This window comes from Carlito syrichta, unplaced genomic scaffold, assembly GCF_000164805.1.
Source record: "Carlito syrichta isolate Samal-C Ts95f unplaced genomic scaffold, Tarsius_syrichta-2.0.1 Scaffold21242, whole genome shotgun sequence".
NCBI classification, from domain to species: domain Eukaryota; kingdom Metazoa; phylum Chordata; class Mammalia; order Primates; family Tarsiidae; genus Carlito; species Carlito syrichta.
This window is the reverse complement of record NW_006965338.1, coordinates 130745-158339: the sequence shown is the minus strand read 5'-3', so window position 1 is coordinate 158339 and position 27595 is coordinate 130745. Positions and strand designations below refer to the sequence as shown.

Sequence of the window (27595 nt, the reverse complement as noted above, 5' to 3'; positions counted from 1 at the left end):
GCCACTGCACTCCAGTCTGGGCGACAGAGTGAGACTCCAACGCAAAAAAAAAACAAAAAAGGAAAAAAAAAAATCCTACTTCTTTTTAAGTTGGGAGTTTCACTCTGTTGCCCAGGCTACAGCACAGTGGCACACTCATGGCCACTGCAGCCTCAACCTTCTGGATTCAGGCAATCCTTCTGCCTCAGCCTTCCAAGTAGTTGGAACTACAGGCATATACCACCACACCGGGCTAGTTTTTTTATTTATTATAGAGATGAGGTCTTGCCAAGTTGCCCAAGTTGGTCTTGAACCAGTGAGCTCAGGCAGTCCTCTCACCTTGGCTTTCCAAAGTGCTGCGATTATAGGTGTCAGCCACCGTGCCTGACTAATAATCCTAATGCTTAAACTTCAGTATTTTCTATTCAAAGATCAAAGAACTCCCTTAAAGTAAACTCAGGGTCTATAGAGGGGAACTAACAAGAAATAAATACAACCAAACTTATATGTGGGCAATTTAGACGGCTTCTTTATAATAAATGAAACATTTTATTTTAAAATATAATATTTTTGTTACTTTATTCACCATAATTCTGATTTGCACTTCTGATCTTCTTACATACATTAGGTGAATTTAAAGCATTGCCTGACTGGGCGCGATGGCTCAAGCCTGTAATTCCAGCACTTTGGGAGGCCAAGGCCTGAGCCTAGGGGTTCAAGACCAGCGTGGGCAACTTAGTGAGTCCTTTTCTCCATAATAAACAAAATTAAAAATTAGTCAGATGTGATGGTGTGCGCCTGTGTTCCAGCTACTTGGAAGGTTGAGGTGGAAGGATCACCTGAGCCTAGCAGGCCGAGCTGCGGTGGCTATGAGCATGCCACTGCACTCCAGCCTGGTGACAGAATGAGACTCTAATTCAAAAATAAAATAAAATAAAGCATTGCCTAAAAATGCCAAAGTACTTTTATACCCTAAGACTAAAATATAATTTGTAGTGAATTTTTAACATATAATCTCTAAAAATGTGTCAGCAGAAGTGGCAAAAAGGAATAGTAACTCTTTAGAAAGCCAAACACTGTACTCATTTTGAGATTATACCGGCTATTTATCAGCCTCATCCATAAATAAAACAGTATTAACAAAAATGCTAACCAAATTAAAGGGAAGTTAGGGATGGTCAAAAGATTATTAAAAGACAGGTCCTCCAGCAACAAGGAAATGTTCAACCAAAGCTTCCTATTTTTATAATAAAGTACCACAGATCTTACTGCTTTGGTAAAATCTAATTATATATAACTACTGAGCCAGGCACACTGTGTATGGACCTCAGGGTCAGTACCAAGGGTTTCATTGGTACTTGGGGAGCATCTGACCAGCTAGGAAGCTACATGCTCTAGCATAACTATCACAAGTAGCTCCAGAACGTGGGCAGCACAGACTGAACAAACTGGCACAAGTTTTATAGCTATTTTTATTACATATTTATAATATCAAGTAAAGCTAAGTAAGTTCACTGTCACAATGAATTCTTATAACACCTCAATAAACGTCAGGCTTCCAACATAAAGAGGACTCAATCATGCCAGTTATATCAGGTTGCCTGCCAGGATCTATTTATCCTTGGAGGCTCCTTTGGATACAATTCATTTATATTTAAATTGTTTAACAGATATAGACATCAAGACATCTGATCTCAAGCCAGGTACAGTGGCTCACGCCTATAATCCCAGCACTTTGGGAGGCTGAGGTGAGAGGACTGCCTGAACCCAGAGGTTCCAGACCAGACTGGGCAACTTGGCGAGACCTCGCCTCTTCAATCAATCAATCAATCAATCCCCAGGTGTGGTGGCATGCGCCTGTAGCTTCAGCTATTTGGATGGATGAGGCAGAAGGATCGTTTGAGCCCAACAGGTCAAGGCTGTGGTGGCCACAAGCGGGCCACTGCACTCCAGCCCGGCAACTTCAAGTTTTTAAACCCACTAAGTGTACAGAAGAGCAAACATCTAAAACATCAAGGTTTCCCACAAATTAGATTTTTTAAAAAAATCAAAACATATGCAAAAATAAGCATATGCCCACATTCTCTCTCAACCCCCTCACTGAAGTAACCACTCACCTCAAAAAAATCAAAGATGAGTTCCAGGTTATCTGGCTCCATTGTCTGAATGCTGTACTCTGTCCAACGATCAGGTTGTAAACCATAGCCACACTCCGGCTGTGAATGCCTAGACTTAAACTCATTGTCACTTATTAAGGATATCTCCAGGCTATTGGACATTTTGTGATGAACGGTGGGAGACACCCTATCATCATCATCTTCCTCCAGACCCTCTAGTGTCAGCTTTACCCTAATTAAAAAAAAAAAAATTGAAATGCAGAAAGTGGTACAGAAGAAAAACTCATACAAACGTCACCTAAATGTTAAATTTAAAAGTATTCCCCAGATTTGCTAAATCTTCGGTAACAAAATGAGTATGCTATACAAAAACTACACATATTACAGAGTAAGACTTTAGGAGTATTTTATAAAATACTAAAGCTACTGCCTATATATTTCTGCAAAGTAAAAAAAAAAGTGTGAAGATAAAGAAGCTATGAAAGATCTTTGTTAATTTTATTTATGTTAAAGACGTTCTTCAAATAGCTACAAAAAAGTTACAGTCTATCACAAAGAGACTGTATGCTTTCCACTTCCTGGTAGAACAAATACAAAACACAAATATGTGTTTCAAACAGTAGTAGCCAGATGCAGTGGCTCAAGCCTATAATCCCAGTACTTTGGGAGGCCAGGGAGGGAGGTCATCTGATCCCAGGGGTTTGAGACTAGCCTGGGCAACATAGTGACATCTTATTTTTTAAAATATAAATAAATAAATAAATTTTAAAACCGTAGTAGTAATAAAATGTTATATCCAGTGTTTTATGTAAAATCCACAAACTAAGCAAGACACAGTGGTACAAGCCTGTAGTCCCAGCTACTTGAGAGACTGAGGCAGGAAGATGGCTTAAAGGTCAGGGGTTTGAGGCTATAGTATACTATGGTTATGCCTATGAATAGCTACTGCACTCCAGCCTGGGCAACACAGCAAGACACCATCTCCTAAAAAACAATAATAAAACCCCAAAGACAAAAAAATAGATAAGTAAATAAATCATAAACTGTTTTAAGATTTTAAAGTCCTGATGCCCATGCAGATAAACATATTTCCTACCCCATGAAGGCTTAGTATACCACCAATATGAATCTGAGGAAAAAAAGATGATCCGAACACTAATGTCTAGCTATGCATAATTATCTCAATAGGAGTCAAATAATAGTTTATACAGTACAACAAAATATGGCTATAATAGTCCAACATAATTTAAGTCTAAGCAACACAGTGATATATGCAAACACTTCAAGTTAAGTCCTTTATCAATGAGAGTGGTGTTCATCATTTCATTCATTCATTTGCATTTCAATCAGATCCCTGACCATTAATTATCTATTAATTTGCTTAACCACACAGTCAAGGGGAAAAAAAATCCTAATGAGTCAACCAATCAAGACTTCATTTTCTACAATTTTTATTTCAAGGTCCTATTCGAATAAGTCCATTTACAGTTATTGCAGTTAAGCTTTCAATATAACACGTAAAAAAAAAATGCAATTAAAGAAAAGAACTTGGAAAATCTTTGAGGTCAAATGAACCTTGCAGATCAACCATGTGATCCAATTACCTTAATTTTTCAGAAGCAAAGCGGAGGCCTAGGGAAGTTAGGGCAGAGAGACAAGGTAGGTACATCCCAAGCCCTCTACTTCCCATCAGTACAGCCAATGATTGTGAAGTACCACCACCCACACTTCCCTTTACCTGTTTTATGACTAGAATATGTAAGTACTATAATATTTAAGCAGTTATGGTAAAATAACTTACAAGCTATAATATCACTACGAATTTTAATATGACAATAGTAAGTACTGTATTATCAAATACTTCAGCTACTGAAAATGGCCCCAACACTTTGTCAGAAAAGGCTGTGTTACATATTAAGACTTAGAACTCTTAGTTGTGAAGTCAAAAAAATTCCAATGATAAGGTTGTCTGTGTCTTTGAGAAGTCTCACTCGAAGACAAGTACAATGTTATTATAGAAAAATAAAGTTACTTACTATTTAACCATTTGCACAAAACTTGACATCTAGCTCTAAAATTGATATAGATTTTAAAAGTAATCCAGAACTGCTATAACTGTTATCTTTCTTCATGGAAATTTTTCCACCTTCAAGCCATAGTAATATTCAGAACACTGATGAGTATTTCCAACAATCATTTTTTCTGCATATTCCATTCCCCCCAAGCCTTCATTTAGCACAAAATCATGTTATATCATTTTTCAAAACAAACTACTGCTATACTAGGAAATTTTAAATGACAGAAACTATCAAAAATACATCCATAACCATAATCTAAACTACCCATCCACATCAAAACAAATTATCTGGTTGCAAATATAGAGATTAAGACTAAGAAAAGTATGTGTAACAGTAGCAATGTCGGGGGGGGGAGTTGTTACAAAACCCTGTAGTTATTAGAAAATGTAATATTACTGTTAAGTGTGTTATATTCTTACTTTATACTTGTCTTGTTTTTTTTTTTTTTTTTTAAATAGAGACAAGGTCTTGTTATGTTGCCCAGGTTGGTCTCAAACTCCTGGGCTCAAGAAATTCTCCTGCCGTGGCCTCCTAAAGTGCTGGGTTTACAAGCATGAACCACCACACCGGACCTATACATTTTAAAGGCTAAAACCAAATGGGTATGAAATCCACAGCATTTGTGAAAAATGAATGGCCTAAGTAACAAATACCTATAGTCATACCTAAATCTAGATTTTTTTAATTTTTTCTTGGTTATTGACACTGGAGGTTTTTCAGAATAATGCAAACGTAATCTTATTTCAGTCTGACAAGTCAGCCATCCAGAATCCAAAGTTTCAACACCATCTGGCAGAGTAAATATGAAAAACAGTAATTATTACACATTTTTTGAAACAACCCACTAAGTACCAATACACATTTGACAATTCTAGTTCACATTCACTTTTTTTTCTTGAGTCAGGCTTCACTCTGTCACCCAGTGGCACAATCACAGTTTACCATAGCCTCAACCTTCGGGGCTCAGGTGATCTTTCCACCTCAGCATCCTGAGTAGCTGACACTAAAAGTGCACACCACCATGCCTGGCTAATGTTGGGGGGGAGTAGAGACGAGTTGTCACTGTTTCCCAGGCTGGTCTTGAACTACTGGGCTCAAGTAATTCTTCTACCTTAGCTTTCCAAAGTGTTGAGATTACAGGGGTGAGCCACTGCACCTGGGCCCTATTCATATCTTAACATATAGTCATATAACACTGATGTTTTTCTCCCCAGAGCAAATATACAGGCTGCCTTAAGTTTGTCATCAAAAAAGACTTTTGTATAAAGTAGGGGGAAAAGGTTAAATAAATATTAACAATTAACTACATCTTAACAACTTAAGTAAATTAAAATATTCATACTGAATTCATGAAAAGAGTACATGCTGTACGATAGTTTCTAACCTAGCAATGGTTCTGCTGTGGATCATTATTACACTACACTTCCAAAGCTTCACGTGAGATATTCAGCTGAAACTAGTAATGCCACTAGTGTTAAGGGCTTGAGATATGAGAGGGTAAGAATAAAACTGCGAGTCAATATTGTATTTTTATGTTTATATATTTTGTCTTAAATAAACTGCGTGACTGTGACTAGCACTAACCTCAAATTACCTACTAAAAGAAGTAATAAAGCCTTCATAAATACCATAGAATCTATCAACTATTTTGGACTAAGCTTTGTCACCAACAGAGCATATGCATGGATGTGTGTAAACTTTTCTTAGGTATAACATAGGAATGTGTAATTATTGTCCAATTTTAAGTATTGTTTTCAGAAAAAGACAAAATGCAAGAAATGACTTTCCATTCTGAAAGTAAGCTATAGCTGAATTCAGAATAACAGCAACAAAAAATGGAAGAAAGAAATGCTATCCATTATAACCATAAACAGTAATTATCATGCAATAGGGTCAGGCACAGTGACCCAGGCCTGTAAAGCCAGCACTTTGAGAGGCCAAGAAGGGCAGATTGCTTGAGCCCAGGAGTTCAAGACCAATCTGGGCAGCACAGCGAACTTTATCTCTACAACAACATTTTAGAAAAATTAGCTGGGTGTGGTCACACTCGCCTTTAGTCCCAGCTACTTGGGATCCTGAGATGGAAGGATTGCCTGAGTTCAAGAGTTCCAGCCTGGGCAATACAGTGAGACCACAACACAAAAAAACAAAAACAAAAACAAAAAAAGTAAAAAGGAGGGTATAAGCTCATGCATTACAGCTGAAGAAATGAGAAAACTCCTCCTCCATAAAGAAAGTTGTCCAAAACATGTAGCATAAATATCTTTTGTAAATCAAAAAGCACAAGACTCTAAAACATTTAACATGAAAGCTATTCAAGTATCTCAGACTATATTTTAATGTAGTATAAATAATCACAAACAAAATCAAGGAAAAGTTGCTAAATTCCTATCCAAATACTTACTGCCAGCGCATGTACATTTCTAACATATAGTAAAACCACAACCAAAACATTGAGGCCCTGTTCTTACCTGTGCTCAGTAGGAAAGCAAACTGGTTATCAGCAATTTACCTCTTATTCAAGTCCAAGCACACACTCCACCCACCCTCTTTTTCTACCTTTTGACTCCTATAGTATAGTATCTAAACTGAGAATGCAGTTTACCATGATACACCATTAAGAATTCCAGTCACTGAAGAAAGATTAAATTCTCGGGATGGTATTTACTGAAGCAGAAAAGTATACAAATACATTACATTTTCTTTCTTCTTTTTTTTTTTTTTTAAAGCAGGATTTATTGAGAGGACAGAAAAGCTCCCACAGTGGGAGAGGACCCGAAAGGGTTGCCCCCATTTTCAACACATTCATAAGTTAAAGCACTTTCTACTCTATCATAAACTAATTTTTAAAGAGTCAAACATCATTATTAGCTTTGGTTAGTCAGGATTTTAATGCAATTGCATATGCAAACATACAAAATGCACAAACTTATCCTAAGAGTAATGTTTCACATTTCAGATGTTTATACCATCAATACAGTTTCAAACATAACAAAGTTAAAAACACACGATAGCCGGGTTCGGTGGCTCAGCCTGTAATCCCGCACCTTTGGGAGGCTGAGGTGAGTGGATTGCCTGAGCCCGCGGGTTCAAGACCCGCCTGGGCAGCAAGACCTCATCACTACAATAAATCAAAACAAAAAAAAAAAATCAGCCGGGCGTGGTAGCGCATGCCTGTAATTGCGGCTACTTGGAAGGCTGAAGTGGAAGGATCGCCAGAGCCCAGCAGGTCGAGGCTGCGGTGGCAGGGAGCGGCCACTGCACTCCAGTCTGGGCGACAGAGTGAGACTCCAACTCAAAAAAAAAAAAAAAAAAACAAACACATGATATGAACAGTTAAGTATACCACATACTTTTAAATTAATTATGTAAAGTCATATACTTGAAATCACCAGTAAAATAAAAATCAAAAGGATGAAATCCTAAAGCATAAGAATTATATTAAGAACTATTAACAGAAAGTATTTGTTTCTTGGATCTAGTCTCTATTTTCAAAATCACAGTAAAGTAGCTGGGCTCGGTGGCTCAGCCTGTAATCCCAGCGCTTTGGGAGGCTGAGGTGAGTGGATTGCCTGAGCCCGCGGGTTTGAACACACCTGGGCAACTTGGTGAGACCTCATCTCTACAATAAAATCAAAAAAATTAGCGCATGGTAGCGCGCGCCTGTAGTTCAGCTACTTGGAAGTCTGAGGCAGAAGGATTGCCGGAGCCCAGCATGTTGAGGCTGCAGTGGCCGGAAGCGGCCACTGCACTCCAGTATGGGTGACAGAGGGAGACTCCCCAACTCAAAAAAAACCCAAAAATATCACAGTACAGTAATGCATCACTTAAAGATGGAGCTCTGTTCTGAGAAATGGTGTCATTAGGCAATTTCACTGCTATGGGAACATCAAGGATGTACTTACACAAACCTAGAAGTATACTCTATATCATCTAGCTCCTAGGCTACAACATGCACAGCATGTTGCTATACTGAATACTGTAGGCAACTGTAGCACAATGTTAATATCTGTGAATCTAAACATATCTAAACATAGAAAAGGTAATGCATTGCAACTACAGTTGTGCACTGTAACGTTACGACAGCTACAACATCACTAGGTAATAGGACTTTTCAGCTCCATCAAAATCTTAAGGAACTACTGTCTTATATGCACCCTTTAACCAAAATGCCATTATGCAGCATGATTGTATGTTCTATTTCCCTGTATACAGTTCCAATGAAATGTGAAGTAGCATTGCCATCATATCAGTAAATATTTTAAAAACTCAGTCTCACTTACTGTGGATTCCAAATTGTCCATCATCAATAGTAATTTCACTTTCTAGAATTTAAGGAAAATAAAAACGTAGTTAAAATTCATGATGTATACAGAATGAACTGAGAAATTACCCACCTTAAGGATTATTTAAATTATTAAATCTATAACTTAAAAGCAGCCCAAAGTGAATAAGCATATTTATTGTAGCCCTCATAAAGAATTCCCTTTTAGGCTAGCAAACAGTAACAGTTCTTACATTCTTTGGTGATTATTCACAGTGTTACAAGAAAGAGAGAGAAAACTCCTCAGAGAGATGCTCTAGAAGCATTGAGACAAACTGCTACACTCACCAACACACGAGGCTAACAGGTTGCTGGACAATGATAACTTCTTGTCAATTTTAAAACCAAAGGTTTGGCACAATTAAAATGCTTATTCTTATGCAGTGCATATTCTGAACTTGTCTACAATGTCATTCTCCTCAATTCCCAACTATACTCTAAAGCCAGCTAAAAGCTTTACAAACAGCATAAACTTACCTGTAGATAGAGAGCTGTGAGGAACTACCAAAAAAGAATAAGTGCTAGTATAATCCCTTCAACTATTGAGAAAAGCTGTAAAGCCCCACCCCAAGTAAAATACTAATTATCTTCCCTGCGGCTTCTCTTCCCAGTTTACTTTACATAAATCTGAAATATTTGTCAAAATAAATGTGACAGTTCCTAATAAAGATTCTCTGGTAGATTTCACACAGCTTTTAAGTTCAAAAGTTATACTTCCCAAAAGTACAAAATAAATTTCTTCTAAAAGAACAGAAACAAAATCATCCCACTTCCTACAAGAAAATATAGTTAACTGCAAGATGCTTTAAAATATCATTTTTCTAAAAAAAAAAAAATGTTTAGTACCTAGTAAGTTCCAACCTCAGTATGGGACTACTATAATTTTAAGTATACTATCATAAATATACACTATCAAAAATGCATTAAAACATATAAAAAGAAAATCCAATAAAGAGGATGGAATGAGATATCTGTTTAAACAAGATATGTCCTTGCTACAGGGTAAAGCAGAAAATCCCACTGCTTTCTAACCTAAGCTAGGAAATTAGTGAGCCAGTTATTACCATTAAATTTTAACTTTATCTTGAAACTAAAAGATATATTTCTCAGTACTGAGTCAATTTACAGATGAATACAAGTGGGTAATTCAATGTATGTGAAATGAACTTCAGATTCTATTTTCAATATGGATAAGGAAATTCAAAAATACTTGTATGAAGAGAAATGCCATTTTTAGGCATAGAAAACTGAAGTGTTTTTTAAAAGAAAGAAAGAAAAAACAAAACAACAACAACAACAAAAAACCTCTGAATACCAATTCTAGCATAGCCAGCAAGAAATTAAGAAATGTGAATTCACTCATACAAGTTTATTCAAGCATTTACCACTTAAAAAAAAAACAAACAATAAATAGAATAACATATTCTATTACTCTCACTATCCAAAGTTTAAAATTTGAGAGTCTTTGTTATGGATTAATTCCTTCATCAAAAGGTCTCTAAGCCTGAGCAAGTAATCAAGGCCGCAGATGCTCAGTCAAGAATGGTAACTTATAAACTTTCTAACCACTTCAAATGAATATAAATATTGCATAAAAAATTAACCAAAGAAAATAAAAATAACTAGGCAAGCATTTCTAATAAAGTTTATTTAAAAAGACAATTAAAAACTATTTAGTTTTTAAAGTAAGTTCCATGAAATGCTCAGTGAAATTTGTAGTACTGACAATGCATTGACTTTAAACTTTAGAGCAAAAAATGTATTAAATCCCACTAAGCCATTGTGCAGCATATTAGTAACTTTATGCATATGCCTCAAACAGATGCAGTTAATGCCCATACCTAAAGGGGTTATTGATCGTGGTTGTAGATGAGTCTCCCACTTGTGAACTATGACTTGACATGGACCACCGATAGTCTGCAATTTAAAAGTTAAACGTCTGCAATAATTTCTTATATCTTATTTTCTACCCATGACTCCATTAGATGTTTGTGGCCTATGTCTTATACTAAATATGAGACCAAGAGCTTCATTTCATCATCAATATTATATGCCAAAAATCAGGAATGTACTAGGTCACACAACAAGATGAAATGCTGGAAGAAAATGAGGGTGAGACAATAACCAAAGAAAAATGAGATGAACTGACACAGAAAACTGTCTTAAACCCATTCCTAAATCTGCCTATAACACTCAAGTTTTTTCAAAGAAATTATAATTTTTAACTGATACTAATTCTATTGTAATTTAAAACCGAATATACTCTGTTATATCAGCAGTCAATATATGACTTGATGAAATATCCATCTACTGCTCTATTTAATTCTCCTAGTGTTTGGAAAAAGCCTAAACAAGTCTACCAAGAGTAGAAATAGTAGGAACAAGTACTTAAAATCAATTGTTACAAGCTACTCAGGGAAATAATATGCATAACAAAGTTCTTTATTATATTTATTTAAGAATAGTAAGTGGAAAAAAAGAATATCGTATTTCTCATATCACAGTAACCAACAGGGAGGAATCCCTAAAAGAAAGGATATATGTTCAAGTAACTTTGAGGAGTGAATGTGAATTCATTTTATTTTTTATTTTTTATTTTTTTGAGTTGGAGTCTCACTCAGTCGCCCAGACTGAAGTGCAGTGGCCACTCTCGGCCACCGCAGCCTCGACCTGCTGGGCTCTGGCGATCCTTCCACCGCAGCCTTCCAAGTAGCTGGAACTACAGGTGCGTACTACCACGCCCGGCTAATTTTTGATTTATTGTAGAGATGAGGTCTCCCCAAGTTGTCCAGGCGGGTCTCTAACCCGCAGGCTCAGGCAATTCACTCACCTCAGCCTCCCAAAGCACTGGGATTACAGGCTGAGTCACCAAGCCCGGCTGCGAATGTGATTTTAAAAAAGGGAACTAACATTCAGTTTCATTCTTATGTCTTATAATTTGTAAACACATACAGTTTCAGAATTCCTTATACTATCTTCTGTTATCAAGTTCCCTTACTAAAAAAGAAAATAATGTGTTAATATATGCAACAATTTTAAAACAAAAATGAACTACCACCAAAGATTCCCTGAGCACACAATTTTTTTTAATTATTAAAAAACTTCAAGAATCAAAATTGTGTGAAAATAAACCCTTAAATATATATTTTAGAAGCAGAATTTCAAACTGTAATCTTATGAGGTATTAATCTTTTTTACATGCTCTCTGATGAAATTTAATTAAACACAAAGAAGCAAAAAGAAAATACAAAAATCACCCATTATCATACTATTTAGGGTTAATCACTATCAACATTTTCATGTATAATCTTTGAGCCTTTAAAAGGCCTAGAACATAAAAACTTCTCTCTGTATACCTTTAGATGGCATTAAATACTCTTGCATACATTTTAGGAATTTTAACACTGATTATGTTTGGTAATAAAAATGCCAAACAGTAACACATTACTAAGTAATAAAACATAAGAGATCATTCTGTCCCTTAAAATCACCAGGCTAAATTTTGTTTTCTTTTGTTATAGAGTCGGAATCTCACTCTGATGCCCAGGCTGGAATGCAGTGGCACACTCACTGCCACCACAGCCTCGACCTGCTGGGCTCAGGCAATCTTTCCGCTTCAGCCTTACAAGTAGCTGGAGCCACAGGTGGGCATCACCATGCCTGGCTAATTTTGTCTGAATTATAGAGATGAAGTCTCACCATGTTGCCCAGGCTAGTCTCAAACCCAGGGGCTCAGGCAATCCCCTAACCTCCGCCTCCCAAAGTGTTGGGTTTACAGATGTGAGCCACCACGTCTGGCTAAATTCTCTTATGTATGTATGTATGTATGTATGTATGTATGTATGTATGTATGTATGTGTGTATTTATATTATAAAGATGTGGGGTACAATTCAGGGTTAGGTATACAAACGTTGATTATGCAGGTACCCTTAAATTATTTAATATGCAAACTTTTGAAGTTTAACAACTAAAACAGCATTAGATATTTGTTCGAAACATTAATTCTGGGATAATAAATGAAATGTTCTTTTTCTCTAGCTAAATACCTCCTTGCTATAAGGATTCACTTATGAATTAGCAGACTGGTTAGTTTTTTTTAAAAATGTAATGTGAAACTGCTCATCTTAAAATACAGTGAATTTCATATTCATTACTTGAAAAAGACACATTTAATACTATATCTGCTAGGTGTTTTTGCTACAACTTTTTTCCTGACAGATTTTTTAAATTTACTTTTTGAACATCAAACTTTCTAACCCTCAAAACAGGAATGATGTTTCTTAGCAATTGATGAACAGTCAGAAAGAATTAAACTATTCCTTTTTTCCACCATTCCCATGTCCCACTCCCCTCCTAAATCCTTTTCTATAAAGATGGTATGGACCTATATCCTCATAAAGTTACTAATCAAAGATGAGTTGAAAAGGGTGCCATGAATATAATACTAAATGTCAGCAGAAATAAAAATAAAAGGCATTTGTTTTGTTTTGTTTTAATTCAGGTTTTGGGGAACTTTACAGAGTACTGACTGTAGATTCTATAATCATGTAAGAATGGACTTGTGGATTAAATTTGATAGGGAGCATATTTTAATAGCAACTTTAACATATCCACTTTCATCTATTTCAGCAACAAACCCATTATCCACAACATAAAACAGTCTTGACCTGAACAGAGTATCTGAGGAGTGGTCTAAAGGGGCCAGTTCAACAAACGACTTACATCTATCAGCATTCACACTCCACATCCATGTTGGTCAGTACATAAAGTATTATTATATGGAAAAAAACCCAGTTTTAAAATACATTGAATTTTTAGGATTGTTATGACTGCTCTATTAAACTTTAGAAGGTAATCTTAGATTTCAGCTTTACTTAAGTTTATTTTGTTTTGTTTTTTGAGTAGGAATCTCACTCTGTCACCCAGGCTGGAGTGCAGTGGCATACCCACGGCCACCCCAGCGTCGACCTGCTGGACTCCAGTGATCCCTCCGCCTCAGCCTTCCAAGTAGTCAGAACTACAGGTGTGTGCCACCATGCCCAGCTAATTTCTGATTCCATTTTTTTACTGTAGAGACGAGGTCTTGCCAAATTGCCCGGGCTGGTCTCAAACCCACGGGCTCAGGCAATCCACTCGCCTCGGCCTCCCAAAGTGCTGGGATTACAGGCCGAACCACCAAGCCCAGCCTACTTTAAAAAAAAAAAAAATTAGGATCAGAGCATTAGGAAATTCAAAAATCTCAGTGATGACTCCAGAACATGCAATCTTTTCTAAAACATTAACTGTAAAACTCATTCTTCAAGTAACTTCACAAATAAGCATACACAAAATTAGATGACCACAGAAATGTTTTCAAACATGCATATTAACAAAAAGATTTAAAAAATCAATTTGTTTTCACACACACACAAAAAGGCTTGAGGACTGCTTTTTTAAACAGTTACTATCACTCAGCTACATCAACCACTAAAAGGCTATCCAACATGTAGGGAGGGAGTTTGTCAAAAATCACCAAGCAAAATTATCAGCTAGTCCTGTCATATCACTGCTTTCATATATCATGAACTTTGAAATTTTTTTCTGATTGTTTTCTTTCCACAATTTTGAAAACACCCTGCATGTAAAAGGGGATGTGAGGAGCTGCTGCCTATGATAGCCTATAGAGGCCAGGACCATAACTACTTAAAAATCACTGTTTTCTAGTAAGACCAATTAGAAAAATGGTCATCTTGGCATGAGTAAAGGAAAGGAAGCTTTGAACTTCAAAAGGCCAAATCTCAAGTTAACAGCTGAGAATATTTAATATTCAGAAGAATTTTCCTATATTAAGAAACAACTGTACAAAATGACAGCCTAGGCTACTCTGAAAATGAGCAATGATCTACCATGGATGATTCGTTTGTTAAGGGATTTAGTGAGAAACATGGATATGTTACTGAAAAATAAAGACCTATGTCAAAAAAAAAAAAATGAAAAAGAAATTTTAAAGGATATAATGAAAAACTGACTGACATTTCACTAAGAGGAAACATCCTGAATTCTAGCCACAAGCAAAGAGGCGTGGACATGGATTTTTAAAAAGTTTAAACTACATGTTAATTCAAAAAGTATCTTTGGTGAAGATGTGAAATCAATGGACTATCTGCAGACCCATACCAACGTTTTCATTCCAGGAACAGTCGCTACTTTTGTGTGTTTTGTTTAAATAAGATAATGTTTAAACTGTCACCAGTAAAAACATTTTAAAATTCAACACATTAACATCTTATTCTAATTAACAAAGTACAAGAGAACATGTAGCTGTGAAAAATTGAGAAAAAGAATTTCAAGACTCTTAACTTCCAAACTAAAAGAAATATGCCAGAAAAAAGCAAAGTATGGAAGAGAAAAATATGAATGGTAAAATTTTATTTACTCAATAAAATTTTAGCAATGAAAGAGACCTGAGAGATCTACAGTTCAAACCCTTCATTTTACAGATGAGAAAGCAGAAGCCGAAAGATCAAGTGGCTTGTCCAAAATCACAAGGCTTTTAGCTCAGGTTATACAACTGCCTCGTTAGATTACCTCCTGAAACTTCTGACCCAGTAAAATTAAATCTTATCTCCAATTTCAGCTTTTTAATGCTTTCATAATTACTTCACTTTTTAAAATAATTCTTTATACTCATAACATGTATTCCAATCATTTATGTATCATTTCACAATAAAGATGCCTTGCACATTATTTCTATCATTTGGCAATGCACAATTGAGACAAAGTTTCACAATATTCCTATCAAAAATGTTTCATTTAAAAAGCGCCACCAACTTTTTAATGTGTCACGTTAAGCTGGCATGTGGGGGAAAAAAACTGTAGCCATATGCATGGGATTTTATGTAGCTATTTACTCTATTCCATGAAAAACATACTTACCATGGCAGCCCCTGCATCACACGGTACATGTGTACACGATACAGAGCACCTACTTAAAGAAACACACTCACCAACATATACTGTAAACTTTTGCAAGTATTACAAGGGGAAAAACTTGTTTTTATTAATAAGCTGACTTCTTGCCAATTTTCAAAAAGCATTTTGGACTGATTTGCTATTTTTGGTTACATTTCAATGAAGAGGATAAATACGATAGGTTGGCTATTAATTTGACCTGGTTGACAATAGTCTTACTTTAGAAAACTATGCCCAAAGGACATTATCATCTTTCTTCTCCAAACTCCTCAAAGTAAAATTTGGTTGATTTCATGTGTTACAAAGCTAAACTTAATACACCAGGATCCCCAGAGAGGCTTGCAATGTCATGAGTGCTATGACCTCTGTATCTATACATAATTGTTAAAGTTATACTAAGGAACGTCGATGATGCATAACCCCTATGGTCAAATAAACAACAGATGCTCTTTCTTAAGTTAAAGTGAAACTATTGTCAAGAAGAGCCAACAGAATGATCAACCATAATGTAATTTACATTCAATTACTGAGTATTTACAAAATATTCTTGGAATAAGAAACGTAATAGGTGCAAAAGACAGCTAAAATGGGTTTGTCAGTTTTCCTTCTTGTTTTTTAAAATGGTGGCTAAAGTAATGAGTTAACAGTGGCTGCTTGCATTTTTCACATAAAACCAAAGTATTCAATGACCCCCCCCAAAAGAAATACATTTTTTATCAAGATCTAATCCATGTTTTGTTTCCTAGACCCCTGCCTAAACCTTTATTCACATGCAACCCAAGGGTGCCCAAGGTAAAAATCTGAAGGGAAAAAATCCTTTCAGCAAATATCTTTAAAGTAAAATAAAAAGAATCAACTTTATTTTCTAAATACGCAAACAATCCCAAAATTATAAATCATTGTGAACGGGCAGCTTTAGAACTAACAGATATTCCAAAGGCCTTCAGAAAAGATCCTGGACTATCAATACCATCATTGAAAAAAATCTAAAAGAAATCACTTCAATTTTTATCAAAGTTAATGCAGCCACTAAGAGACGGCAGCTACGAAATAATTTTTTTAAAAAACTACTCAGAGCTGGCTATATAATCCTCTAAATGCATTTATGACACATAAGATTAAAAAACAAAACCAAAAGAAAAACCTTTGCAATTGCTTCTTAACTAGTTTACGAAAGTTACAGAAAATGCACACCTATAGAGAACATTCATTTTTCAATTTTAATATCACAGAACATACTTACTATGTCTTTTTACAATTCCATGGCAGACATCATCTGCCTCTGAAGTGGCTACTTCCTTGTTTTGGGTACTAAAATTTTATTAATCAAGAGTTCTATTCCTTATTGTGACCAAAATAAACTCATTTTACTTTCAAGTTTTCAAATTTAAGTGAACTGCTTTTGAAAAAAGTGCTAAAGAAATTGGAAACTGGATAAAAAAAACATACCTTTGGTTCTAAAAAGTACCCTTTGAAGTAGCGATACTGAACTGATACTCCTCTACTGAGTACAATGGTTGCTTTCCATAGCATGCTGTGAAGAAAAAAAAAATTAAAAGCAGCAGCATCAATATCAAACAACAGCACAAAGACCTCTCAATCTTACAAAACTACTCAAATAAAAATCTGTGACCAACACAAATCATTTATTTATACACAAAATTTTATAGGCCTACTGTGCAGCAGGCAATGGGAACAGAGAGATGGGAATTTTAAGGAGCTTCCTTTGTTGTGTGGATAGACAAACAAATAACCAAACAAGATACAATGGAAGTTTTGGAGGAGGTTTTTGGAGGGAAGGTCTTAATGAGGAAGAGATCTAGTGATGAGAAGGACCAGCCTTACAAAGAGCCAGGAGTATTCCAAACAGAAAATACAAGTGTGCAAAGATAGAAGTCAGAGTCAGAATCTTCTCTGACTTCCCACCTATCTAGGGATATTACATGGCTAATAGGAGACTTTGGGTCAAGTCCTTTATGTCACAAGAAAGAGATGAACACTACTATGTTATACTCGTGTTCCTGACTGTCCCTTGTTCTGTCTTGCCTAGGATCTGGCAAATCCCCTACCCAAGCAATCTGTACCTCGCTTCAGCTCAGTGTCTTTCTCTGAACTATGCTACCATAACAGAAACCAAGACTTTGACTCAACAGCGGCCTCAAAGTGAAGAATCCACTAAAATTCATGACTAGAACTGATTTTTAACATCAAATCATAGGCCAATGGTATCCAAAATGTGGTCCCAGACCATCAGCTGGGCACTTCTTAGAAATGCAAATCTCAGGCCTCACCTAGACCTATGAATTAGAAACTCTGGAGGTGGGGTCCAGTAATCTCTGTTTTCTAAGCTTACCAGTCGCTCTGCTGTGCACAAGTGGGCTAGTCCTCATAAGTGATTCTAATGTAGACTTTTGGTTAAGAACCACAAAGCCTCCAGGCGATTCTCATAAACACTTAAGTTTGAGAATCATTGTCATAGACAATTACCCCAACGTTAATTCAGCGTGAGTAGTTAAGTGAATAGCAATTCAAAATGTTCTTCCATAATACCAGATGGCTAATACTGCTCCCCACCTGGTCCCACTAGGCCAGGCTTTAGGGCATTCTCCTCACTCTGATGCAACCTTGGCTACTTAAAAAATATAAGCACACCTCATTTTACTCCACTTTATGAGACTTCACAGATAATTGCATTTTTTACAAACTGAAGGCTTGTGGCAACCCTGCTTCAAGCAGTTGATTGGTGTCATTTTCCCAACAGCATATGCTCACTTTGTATTGTGTCATTTTGGTAATTCTCACAATATTTCAAATTTTTCATTGTTATTATATCTACTATGGTGATCATGTACTACAGAGAAATCATTCATGAAAGGAAGAGTTGATTGATGTGGCAGACTTCACTGTTGTCTTACATTAAGAAATCGCCACTGCCCCTGGAACAACCTTCAGCAACCACGCCCCTGATCAGTCAGCAGCTATCAACATCAAGGCAAGGCTTTCTACCAGCAAAGATTATAACTCACTAAAGACTCAGATGATTGCTAGCACTTTTTAGCATTTTAATTAAGGTATGTATTTTTTAACGTAATGCTACTGCATACTTTAGAATATAGTACAGTATAAACATAACTTTTATATGCACTGGGAAACCAAAAAATTAATGTGACTTGCTTTACTGCAATATTCGCTTTACTGTGGTGGTCTGGAATCAAACCCACAGTATCTCTGAGATATACTTGTATCCATAAGCAGCTGGCACCCATGATCCTAAGCTTCAACAATCAGGTGAATCTGGTAGAAAAATACATATACCCTAGCTCCACCCTGAGAGATGCTGATTGCATAGGTTTAGGGTGGTACCTTGCCATATGGAATTTGATACTTCACAGAGCATTTAAATGTAGATGGCTGGTTGCAAATCACTGCTGCAAAACAAGGACTGCAAATGTCTGGCATATATGCCCCTACTTTTCCCTGATAAGCCTGAGAATCCTTTTCAACACAGGTGTGCAGGCCAACTTTACCGACTCAGAGTAGAAATTTGCCATCTCTGCTATTAAAAAAAAAAAGGCAAAGTCCCAGTATTATCTCATCCACACAACAGCCAGAGTATGTGAATCTAGCCCACATGTGTGCATAGTAAACTTTGAAAAATGTGCTGTGACCCCTCACTCATCCACAATTTCTCTATGTTCAGAAAGAGGATCCAGGCATGTGTACGTTTTAAAAATCCTCCTGAGTGACTCTAATATGTATCTTTGGTTAAGAACCATTAAATGAAAATAAGAAATAGAGGAAGCAAAGCAATGAGTTTTTTTACCCTGCCTCTTCAAGCAAATGCAGCAAAGCTAAGCATGAAATAGAACTGTTCAGTGAAATGAAGACTGGAACACAATCTGATGAGATTCAAGAAAAACCATGAAAGAAGGGCAGTGAGGTGGTTTTGTACAGCTGCCTGATTTTGAATTGCTTTCATAACCTCTCCCAAAATACCATAAAATCTACAAGAAGAGCAAATAAAACCACAGGTGACTCACATCTTTAGCAGTACTGGGAAACAACGCCATGACTTCAAATTATCTGTAAGTAGAAAAAAATTGGAAGAGCCGGTCTCGGTGGCTCAGCCTGTAATTCCACGCCTTGGGAGGCTGAGGTGGGTGGATTGCCTGAGCCTGAGGGTTCGAGACCCGCCTGGGCAACTTGGTGACACCTCATCTCTACAATAAATTAAAAAATTAGCCAGGCGTGGTAGGGCGCGCCTGTAGTTCTAGCTCCTTGGAAGGCTGAGGTGGAAGGATGGCCAGAGCCCAGCAGGTCAAGGCTGCGGTGGCCGGGAGCGGCCACTGCACTTTAATTTGGGCGACGGAGTGAGACTCCAACTCAAATAAATAAATAAATAAATAAATAAAAATAAAAGCATTAAAAAAAAAAGAATTGGAAGACAGCTCTGGCTGCCATGAGCCTGTTGGTAGAGAGAGCTTGTAAGGAAAGCAAGAGATGGTGAAAAGAGAAATACAGAGGACTTAGATGTAGAGTACACTGAAATCCAAAGAAACACAGTGCTAAAACACAGGAAAACAGGTTATCTTGTATCATCTACTTCCTTTGTCCCTTGTAAAACAGTCTTACCTGCTGTATGTGAATCAATTACATTTCAGTGTATATCAGCAACATATAAATGGCTGGTCCTTTAAAGTTAAGTAGTTAAATGCTGTCTCACTTCTGCTCACATCACTTTGACCAAACTAGTTGAAAACTGACTTAAGAGAGACAGAGGTGTGTTTTAGGGACAAATTCAGAAAGACAATTGTTTTCACTTCACAAAGGAGTGGGTTGTCTGAAAACCAAGAAAAAAACAGCCACCTGAAGGGAACACTAGTCCATAAGAGACTAGTGAAGAATGCATACCAATACTATTTACCAACCGAACTCTACTTACAAAAATAGCTGAGAATTGGCCGAGAAAATGTCACACGAATGACATGCAGAAAGGTGTTCAGTGTTTGTTTTCTTTTCGTTAGCTTACATTATGACATTTGTTACTTTCCTTTGTTTAGCCATCAGTGCCCCTCAATCTATCTGCTGTAAAATACCAGTTTTTGCTTGCTGTTTTTATCCAACCCATGTGGCCACCAATACTTGTGGTCTACATACCCAGTTCAATGAGATGTGTCCACAATGACATGTATGGAGTAAAACTGTTAAACACATTTCTAAATGCTTGCTCTCAATTTTCGCACTAGTACGCAGGCCACATTTTTAGCAGCCCTAGTCTACAGGAAAAGAGAATTTGAGTCCAAAGAGACTCATCACCTAATCTGGTGTTTCCCCACAGGGACTCTGGATGTATATGTATGCTACATAGGACAACCCACAACACTTCCAAGTCTCCACAGAGGGTAGAGCCACCTTTGTTGATATCCACTGATTCTATTCTAACCCCTATACTCTGTAGATGAGGCAACTGAGGACACTGGTTCTGCCCAAGATTGCTATTAACTGCAGAAACGTGACAGACACCCAGATCCCCCTTTCCCGACCCATGCTAAGTTCGTGCTAGATTTAATGATGCTAGTAAATACATTTCTTTACATAAGCTATCTAAGTATGTGTTCCATAACCTGCTCCTTTGAGCACCATATACTTCTGAAGAAAACAATTTTATAGGCAAAAGCAAAAATTAATTGGACCTTGTGGTGTTATGATATATATCGGTTTTCACCCATAGTTCCTAGCTCATAACTCCCAAAGCCCTTGTTAGTCTTTTGTTATGATGTTAGGTGTGACAGTCCTCAGAAACAGAATCTCTGTGACTTACTCCTTCCCTAAGGCAGGATTCTAACTCTCCCCAGACAGGGCGCTACCCTATACACTGGGAGAAGGAATACTGACGTCATGAAGCTTCCATAAAAACCCAAGAGGATGCCGGGCTCGGTGGCTCAGCCTGTAATCCCGCGCCTTTGGGAGGCTGAGGTGAGTGGATTGCCTGAGCCCGCGGGTTTGAGACCCGCCTGGGCAACTTGGCGAGACCTCATCTCTACAATAAATAAAAAATTAGCCGGGTGTGGTAGCACGCGCCTGTAGTTCCAGCTACTTAGAAGGCTGAGGCAGAAGGATTGCTGGAGACCAGCAGGTCGAGACTGCGGTGGCCGGAGCGGCCACCGTACTGCAGTCTGGGCAACAGAGTGAAACTCCAACTCAAAAAAATCCCAAACAACAACAACAAAAAAAACCCAAGAGGACTGCGTCCTGGGAGCTTCCAGATAGCTGAACTCCTGGGGGTTCCTGCAAGGTGGCACACCTAGGGTGGGCATGAAAACTCCACAGCCCTTTCCCATATCTTCGTCTATACCCTTTGCAAGATCCTTTATAATAAACTGCAAATGTAAGTAAGCCTTTTCCTGAGTTCTGTGAGCCACTTCAGCAAAGTAATCAAATCCAAAGAAGAAGTCATGGGAACCCCAACATGAAGCCAGTCAGCCAGAAGTTCTGGAGGCCTGGAATTGTGACTGGCATCTGGGGGAGGGAGGCAGTTTTGAGGACTGAGCCCTCGCCCTGTAGAATCTGACACTACCTCTAGGTAAACAGTGTCAGAACTGAATTAGAGAATGCCCAATTGGCATCCGCTGCTTGGTGAGTAAAGGAAAATCTCCACATTGGTCACCAAAGTCTTCTGTGTAGACGATTGTTGTGTTGGTGTGAAGTAGAAGAAAACATGGTTTAGGAAAGTTTTTCCTAAAGCAAATCTCTTATCAAGAACACCACCTTTGGGAGGCTGAGGTGAGTGGATAGCCTGAGCCTGCGGGTTCGAGATTCGCCTGGGCAGGCAAGACCTCATCTCTACAATAAAATTAAAAAATTAACCAGGCGTGGTAGCGCGCACCTGTACTTCCAGCTACTTGGAAGGCTGAGGTGGAAGGATCACCGGAGCCCAGCAGGGCGAGGCTGCGGTGGCCGGGAGCGGCCACTGCACTCCAGTCTGGGCGACAGAGTGAGACTCCAACTCAAAAGAAGAAAAAAAAAAAAGAACACATAAGGAGAAGACAAATGATAACGCCTAAAAATTTTTGTTTAAATAAAAAAGGAAGCTAGGAGCTGTGGCTCACACCTGTAATCCCAGCATCTTAGAAAACTAAGACAGGAGGATCGCTTGAGCCCAGGAGTTCAAGACTAGTCTGGGCAACATAGCAAGACCTCGTCGCTGCAAAGAAAAAAAAAAAAATTAGCCAGGCGTGGTGTAGCGAGCCTGTAGTTCCAGCTGTTTGGGAGGCTGAGATCTAGGATTGCCAGAGTCCAGGAGATAGAGTCCATGGTGAGCGGTGAATGTGCCACTACAGTCCAGCCTAGGCTACAAGAGTGGGACCCTGACTTAAAAAATAAAAAATAAATAAACAAGCCCGTTATTTAGAAATATAGTAGGAAGTACCTAAAGAACCAGTCAAGAAATGATAGTTGAGGTTGAGATTAAGGAACAGAGGAACCTAATTTTTCACACAAATTTTGCAAAACTATTTCACTCTTTAAACTATGCAATGTGACAACTTTGGTAAAAATTAAAACTAAAAAAAAAAAAAAAAATACCAAGGTACCTTAGAAGCCCCTAAAAGTTGATTATGTGAATGTCACAGTTACTCTGTAACCTGACATTTCCATTGCTTACCTTTCACCTGTCTCGTTCTCTGGAAGAAGAGCCACAGCATTCTGAGGATCCCAGTTACCCAAAGCATCACAGCTTCCACATATTGCAAAAACTTCTCCTAAAGAAAAAGAATAAACAGTTACAGTGGGACAAGTAGGAAAGTTTCACATTTCAGTTTCGGGACACCAGAAAAGAGCAGTCAGTTGCATTAGTTCAAACTGATGTAGAGACTCCTTTTGCAGAGCTGGAAAAGTCTCACTGGAGGTTTAGTGTTGGGCCCAGGTACCACACACTACACCTGTGTATTAATTTGACACCTCTCCGGAACCAAAGCCAAAGAAAAGATGGAAGGCACAGAGATAAATTTTTCTTCATTTGTTCTACTGCTCACCATAATAATGGACACCCAAGAATACAGTGATCAAACCACAGCTGCCTTCAAGGCAGCCTCCAAATTAAACAGGCAAACACTAACTGCATGTAAGTATTCTAAAGAAATATTAATGAGGCCAGGTACGGTGGCTCAGCCCGTAATTCCAGCACTTTGGGAGGCTGAGGTGAGAGGATTGCCTGAACCCGTGTCTCTACAATAAATCACAAAAACTACCCGGACATGGTGGCGTGCATCTGTAGTTTCAGCTACTTGGAAGGTTGAGGCAGAAGGATCGCCTAAGTCCAACAGGTGGAGGCTGCGGTGGCCATGAGTGTGCCGCTGCCCTCCAGCCTGGGCAACAAGAGTGAGACTCCAACTCCAATAAAAAGAAATATTAATAAGTATTTTCCAGAAATTCAAACAACAGCCATTAACAAGCTTAAGATTAAGGACAAGGCTGGGCACAGCAGCTCATGCCTGTAATCCCAATAGTTTGGAAGGTTGAAGCCAGAGGACTGCTTCAGCCCAGGAGTTTGAGACTGGTCTTGGCAACATAGCAAGATCTCATCTCTACAAAATAAAAATTTTAGCCAGGCGTAATGGTGCATGCCTGTAGCCCAGTTACTTGGGAGGCTGAGGCAGAAGGATTGCATAAGCCCAGGAGATCGAGGCTGCAGGGAACCATGATTGTGCACTGTGCCACTGCACTCCAGCCTAAGTGACAAAGTGAGACCCTGACTTGAAAAAACAGAAAGAAAGAAAAAAAACACTCCTCAAAGACATATACACAGTGAAGAATCTAGAACCTCTTACTAAATTAATGACTGATATTTCTTCTGAACATGTCTTATCAGCAGACTTTAGAAACCAACATATACTTACCATCCTGTACTTGCTAAGTTTTGTGTATTCAGCAGAATATACTTGGATATAAGTATGTGAAAGTCTTTGACTAACATATCAACACATGCTGAATAATTAAAATTCATAAAGAAAAAGATAATGAATTGAGTCTAAATGCCAATTTGGCTCAAGACAAACTCCTTCACAGTCTGAAAACAGCTGGGCTTCCAAGCATGAAGCACTGCTCTAGAATTAGAGTCAGCGTTAGCCACCTGCACGAGCATTCTATAAGCTTGAACTGTATAAAACTTAACTAAAATTTCAAGTATGAGAGTCATTCAGATATCAAGGCTCTAAAATACACGTGTGTGAAATATGGCATGGTTAAGTTTAAAGATTTCATTTCAAAATACTCACCAATCATTAAAGTAACCAGATTTTTTTGCAATTAACTTCGGTCTCACTAACTTCCCTAATTAAAAAAAAAAGAGGAGGGGGATAAACCATGGAGCTAAAGACAAAGGGTAAGCAGTCATTCCCAAAAGCATTAAGCTGCTATGTATATGGATGGCATATGTTATGGCTCCTGGCTCCCAAGTGCATATTGCCATAAAATCCCTGATTTGGGCCCATGATACTTCCTTTACTAAGAAAGGTATCATTAAAACTCATGGAGTCAAGTTATTTCCTATCCCCACACAAAACAGCAGGCTACTCTCAGCTCTGAAAAAACTGTAGACCCCAAAGGGAAAACATGAAATGGGAGCTCACTGGTTCCCTTTCTTCCTACAGGTGCCCCTGCATCTTACCAATTCCCTCCCACAGTGTTACCTTCTCTTCCTGCTGATTTCCTGGCAATATGGCTTCTGAAAATAAGGAAACTTCACCAGAACAAACAGACTTCTTTCTGTAATTGGCCCTCATCTACAAGATTACACAGATTTGATGCTAACTAAGGAATGTGTGAACAGCACCTCCACATTTTCTTTCACTAGTTTCTTCCAAGGTCACTCCCTCTGCACTCCCTACCTCACCACATTCAGCAGAGAACCGTTCCTCTTGTGCAATGAGGAAATAAGGTGATGGGGGAGTTGAGGTGGGAGACACTTCCCCAACATCCTCTCCCTATCCTGCTAAGTCCTCCTCCTCCCCACTTAGAGTCATCTACATCCATGTCCACCATTCTCTCCTTCCCTCTAAACCCTGAGAATGAGTGTGCCCTCCTCAAGCTGACTTGCTGTGACTCATTTTGGGGTCAGTCCCTTTGCCTGACATGGTCAGCTCCCTCTAGATTAAACTGCCTGCCTAAAACTCTCTGAAAGGGTTCAGTATAGTTCTTGGTCTTCTCTCCATAGAAAGTAACAGGGCGGCCCAGAGGTGAGAACCTGGCCCAAGAAAGCCACTCCATCAGCTGACTGGTAATCTTCAATATGCAGAATTCTGCCCAGAGGTACAACTGTACCAGATCATCTTGGTTAAGAATTCTCATTTGATACAAATTAAAATTACACTGAGATGCCGCCTAACTCCAGTCAGGATGGCCATCATCAACAAATCAAAAAACAACAGATGCTGGAGAGAATGAGGGGAAAAAGGAACACTTCTACGACTGTTGGTGGGAGTATAAACTAGTATAGCCTCTGTGGAAAAGTGTGGCAATTCCTAAAAGATCTAAAAATCGACCTTACATACGACTCTGCAATCCCCCTACTGGGAATATACCTGGAGGAATTCAAATCACTCTATGAAAAAGATACCTGTACACAGTATGTTTATTGCAACATTGTTCACAATAGCAAGAACATGGAACCAACCACGCTGTTCATTGAAAGAGGACCGGATTAAAAAAAATGTGGTACATATACACAATGGAATATTACGCAGCTATAAAGGACAAAATCATGAACTTCACAGCAACCTGGATGGACTTAGAGTCTATAATACTGAGTGATCTATCACAGAACAATTATCATAATACTATAAAAAAAGAATTGGCAGTAGAGGGAATTTGTTGGGGGGGGGACTTCATCAACAAGGGCACCTGCAAAATGAACATTTGTATACCCAACCCTGAATTGTACCCCACATCTTTAAAATAAAAAAAACAATAAAATAATAAAAAGAAAGCTAAAAAAAATTGCATTTGGGCACACTCTGCCAACTGCTGTAATGAGTGCTAGAACAAAGATGTTAGATACAGAGTAAATAATTCATTCACTCTTTGAACAAATATATACTTTGCTCCTGCTCTGAGCCGAGCACTGTGCTAGGTGTAGCATTCAGCATCAACAAGGTCATGCTTTCAGAGTTTATAATCTCTCCACAAACAAAATTACTCAAATAATTCTATGAAATCTCTAAGAGGTGCTACAAAATAGTGCTAAAAGCCCTCAGAGAATCTCACAGGGGCCCTAACCTAGTGAAGTGTGGGAGACAACAGGAAAGTGTGCAGTGGGCACAGATCTAGGCAGAGGAAACAGAACTTGAGAAAGTCAAAAGAGAAAGAAAGGAGGAAGGAATGTAGCAGATTTGAGGAACTGAAAGAAGGCCAGCATAGCCAGAGTCTATAAAACAGGTAGGTATGCAACCCAGGTGTGAGGTACTTTTTTGACAGGCTATCTAACAAACAGCAAAAAATACAATGAAGCTAAAAACAAATTCACAAGTAGGAACAAAGCTATCTCAGTCAAACATTTCACCAACTTCTTGCATTAACAAAATGTCCCTCATTTTCATGTTACCTAGAGATCTCAGTCCAGTCATCGTTGTCCTGTGCAAAATTAAATTCACAGCTTTCTTGGAAAACATGAGGATAAGATAAGGTTTTTGGTGTCGGTGAGTTTATTGTGCTCTGAGCATATTTCTGATATCAGGCAAGACCTAAAGATATTTTCATCTAAACATCAGGCACATTCTAATATCAACTCTATACTCAAGATAATCTAGACAAGAAAAATGCTCATTTAATTTAAAAAGTTGTTTAAAGTAGAACTTTACATACCTGGTAAAAGAGTTCCTCTTATTTCAAAGGTAACCTGAGAAGGTGTCATTCTGATGGATTTATTTTAGAATGTCAAGCTAGGAAGAAAAAGAAAAGCTTCCATTTATATTCAAATATTAGCATTAGATAGTTACCATCAAGAAAAAAGTTAAAGGAAGAACTATACTTATTTTTTTTAAAAAGGACTCTTTAATGTCTTTATAGTAAAACAAAACAAAACAAAAAACCTAACTGATGAGAGGGAGAAAAAGAAATAGGTTAAAAAGCAAAAATGGCCAATGTGGTA

General features: G+C 37.9%; 1 protein-coding gene across 2 annotated transcripts in view; it reads right to left on the bottom strand.

Moving 5' to 3' along the window:
* Positions 1-27388, bottom strand: part of GPCPD1 (glycerophosphocholine phosphodiesterase 1) — a 57623-nt gene extending 30235 nt beyond the window's left edge. Inside the window, exons 1-7 of one of the 2 annotated variants that reach the window (XM_008062876.2) lie at positions 27310-27388; positions 23114-23210; positions 16900-16984; positions 10340-10415; positions 8458-8499; positions 4840-4963; positions 2097-2328 (exon numbers count right to left, since the gene is read on the bottom strand). In XM_008062876.2, the coding sequence (XP_008061067.1) occupies positions 2097-2328; positions 4840-4963; positions 8458-8499; positions 10340-10415; positions 16900-16984; positions 23114-23210; positions 27310-27358 (705 nt within the window). In that variant the 5' untranslated portion in view covers positions 27359-27388. Of the gene's footprint in view, positions 1-2096; positions 2329-4839; positions 4964-8457; positions 8500-10339; positions 10416-16899; positions 16985-23113; positions 23292-27309 lie in introns of those variants that run through there. The other variant, XM_021713886.1, reaches the window with a different exon arrangement.
* Between the last annotated feature and the right edge of the window lie 207 nt (positions 27389-27595).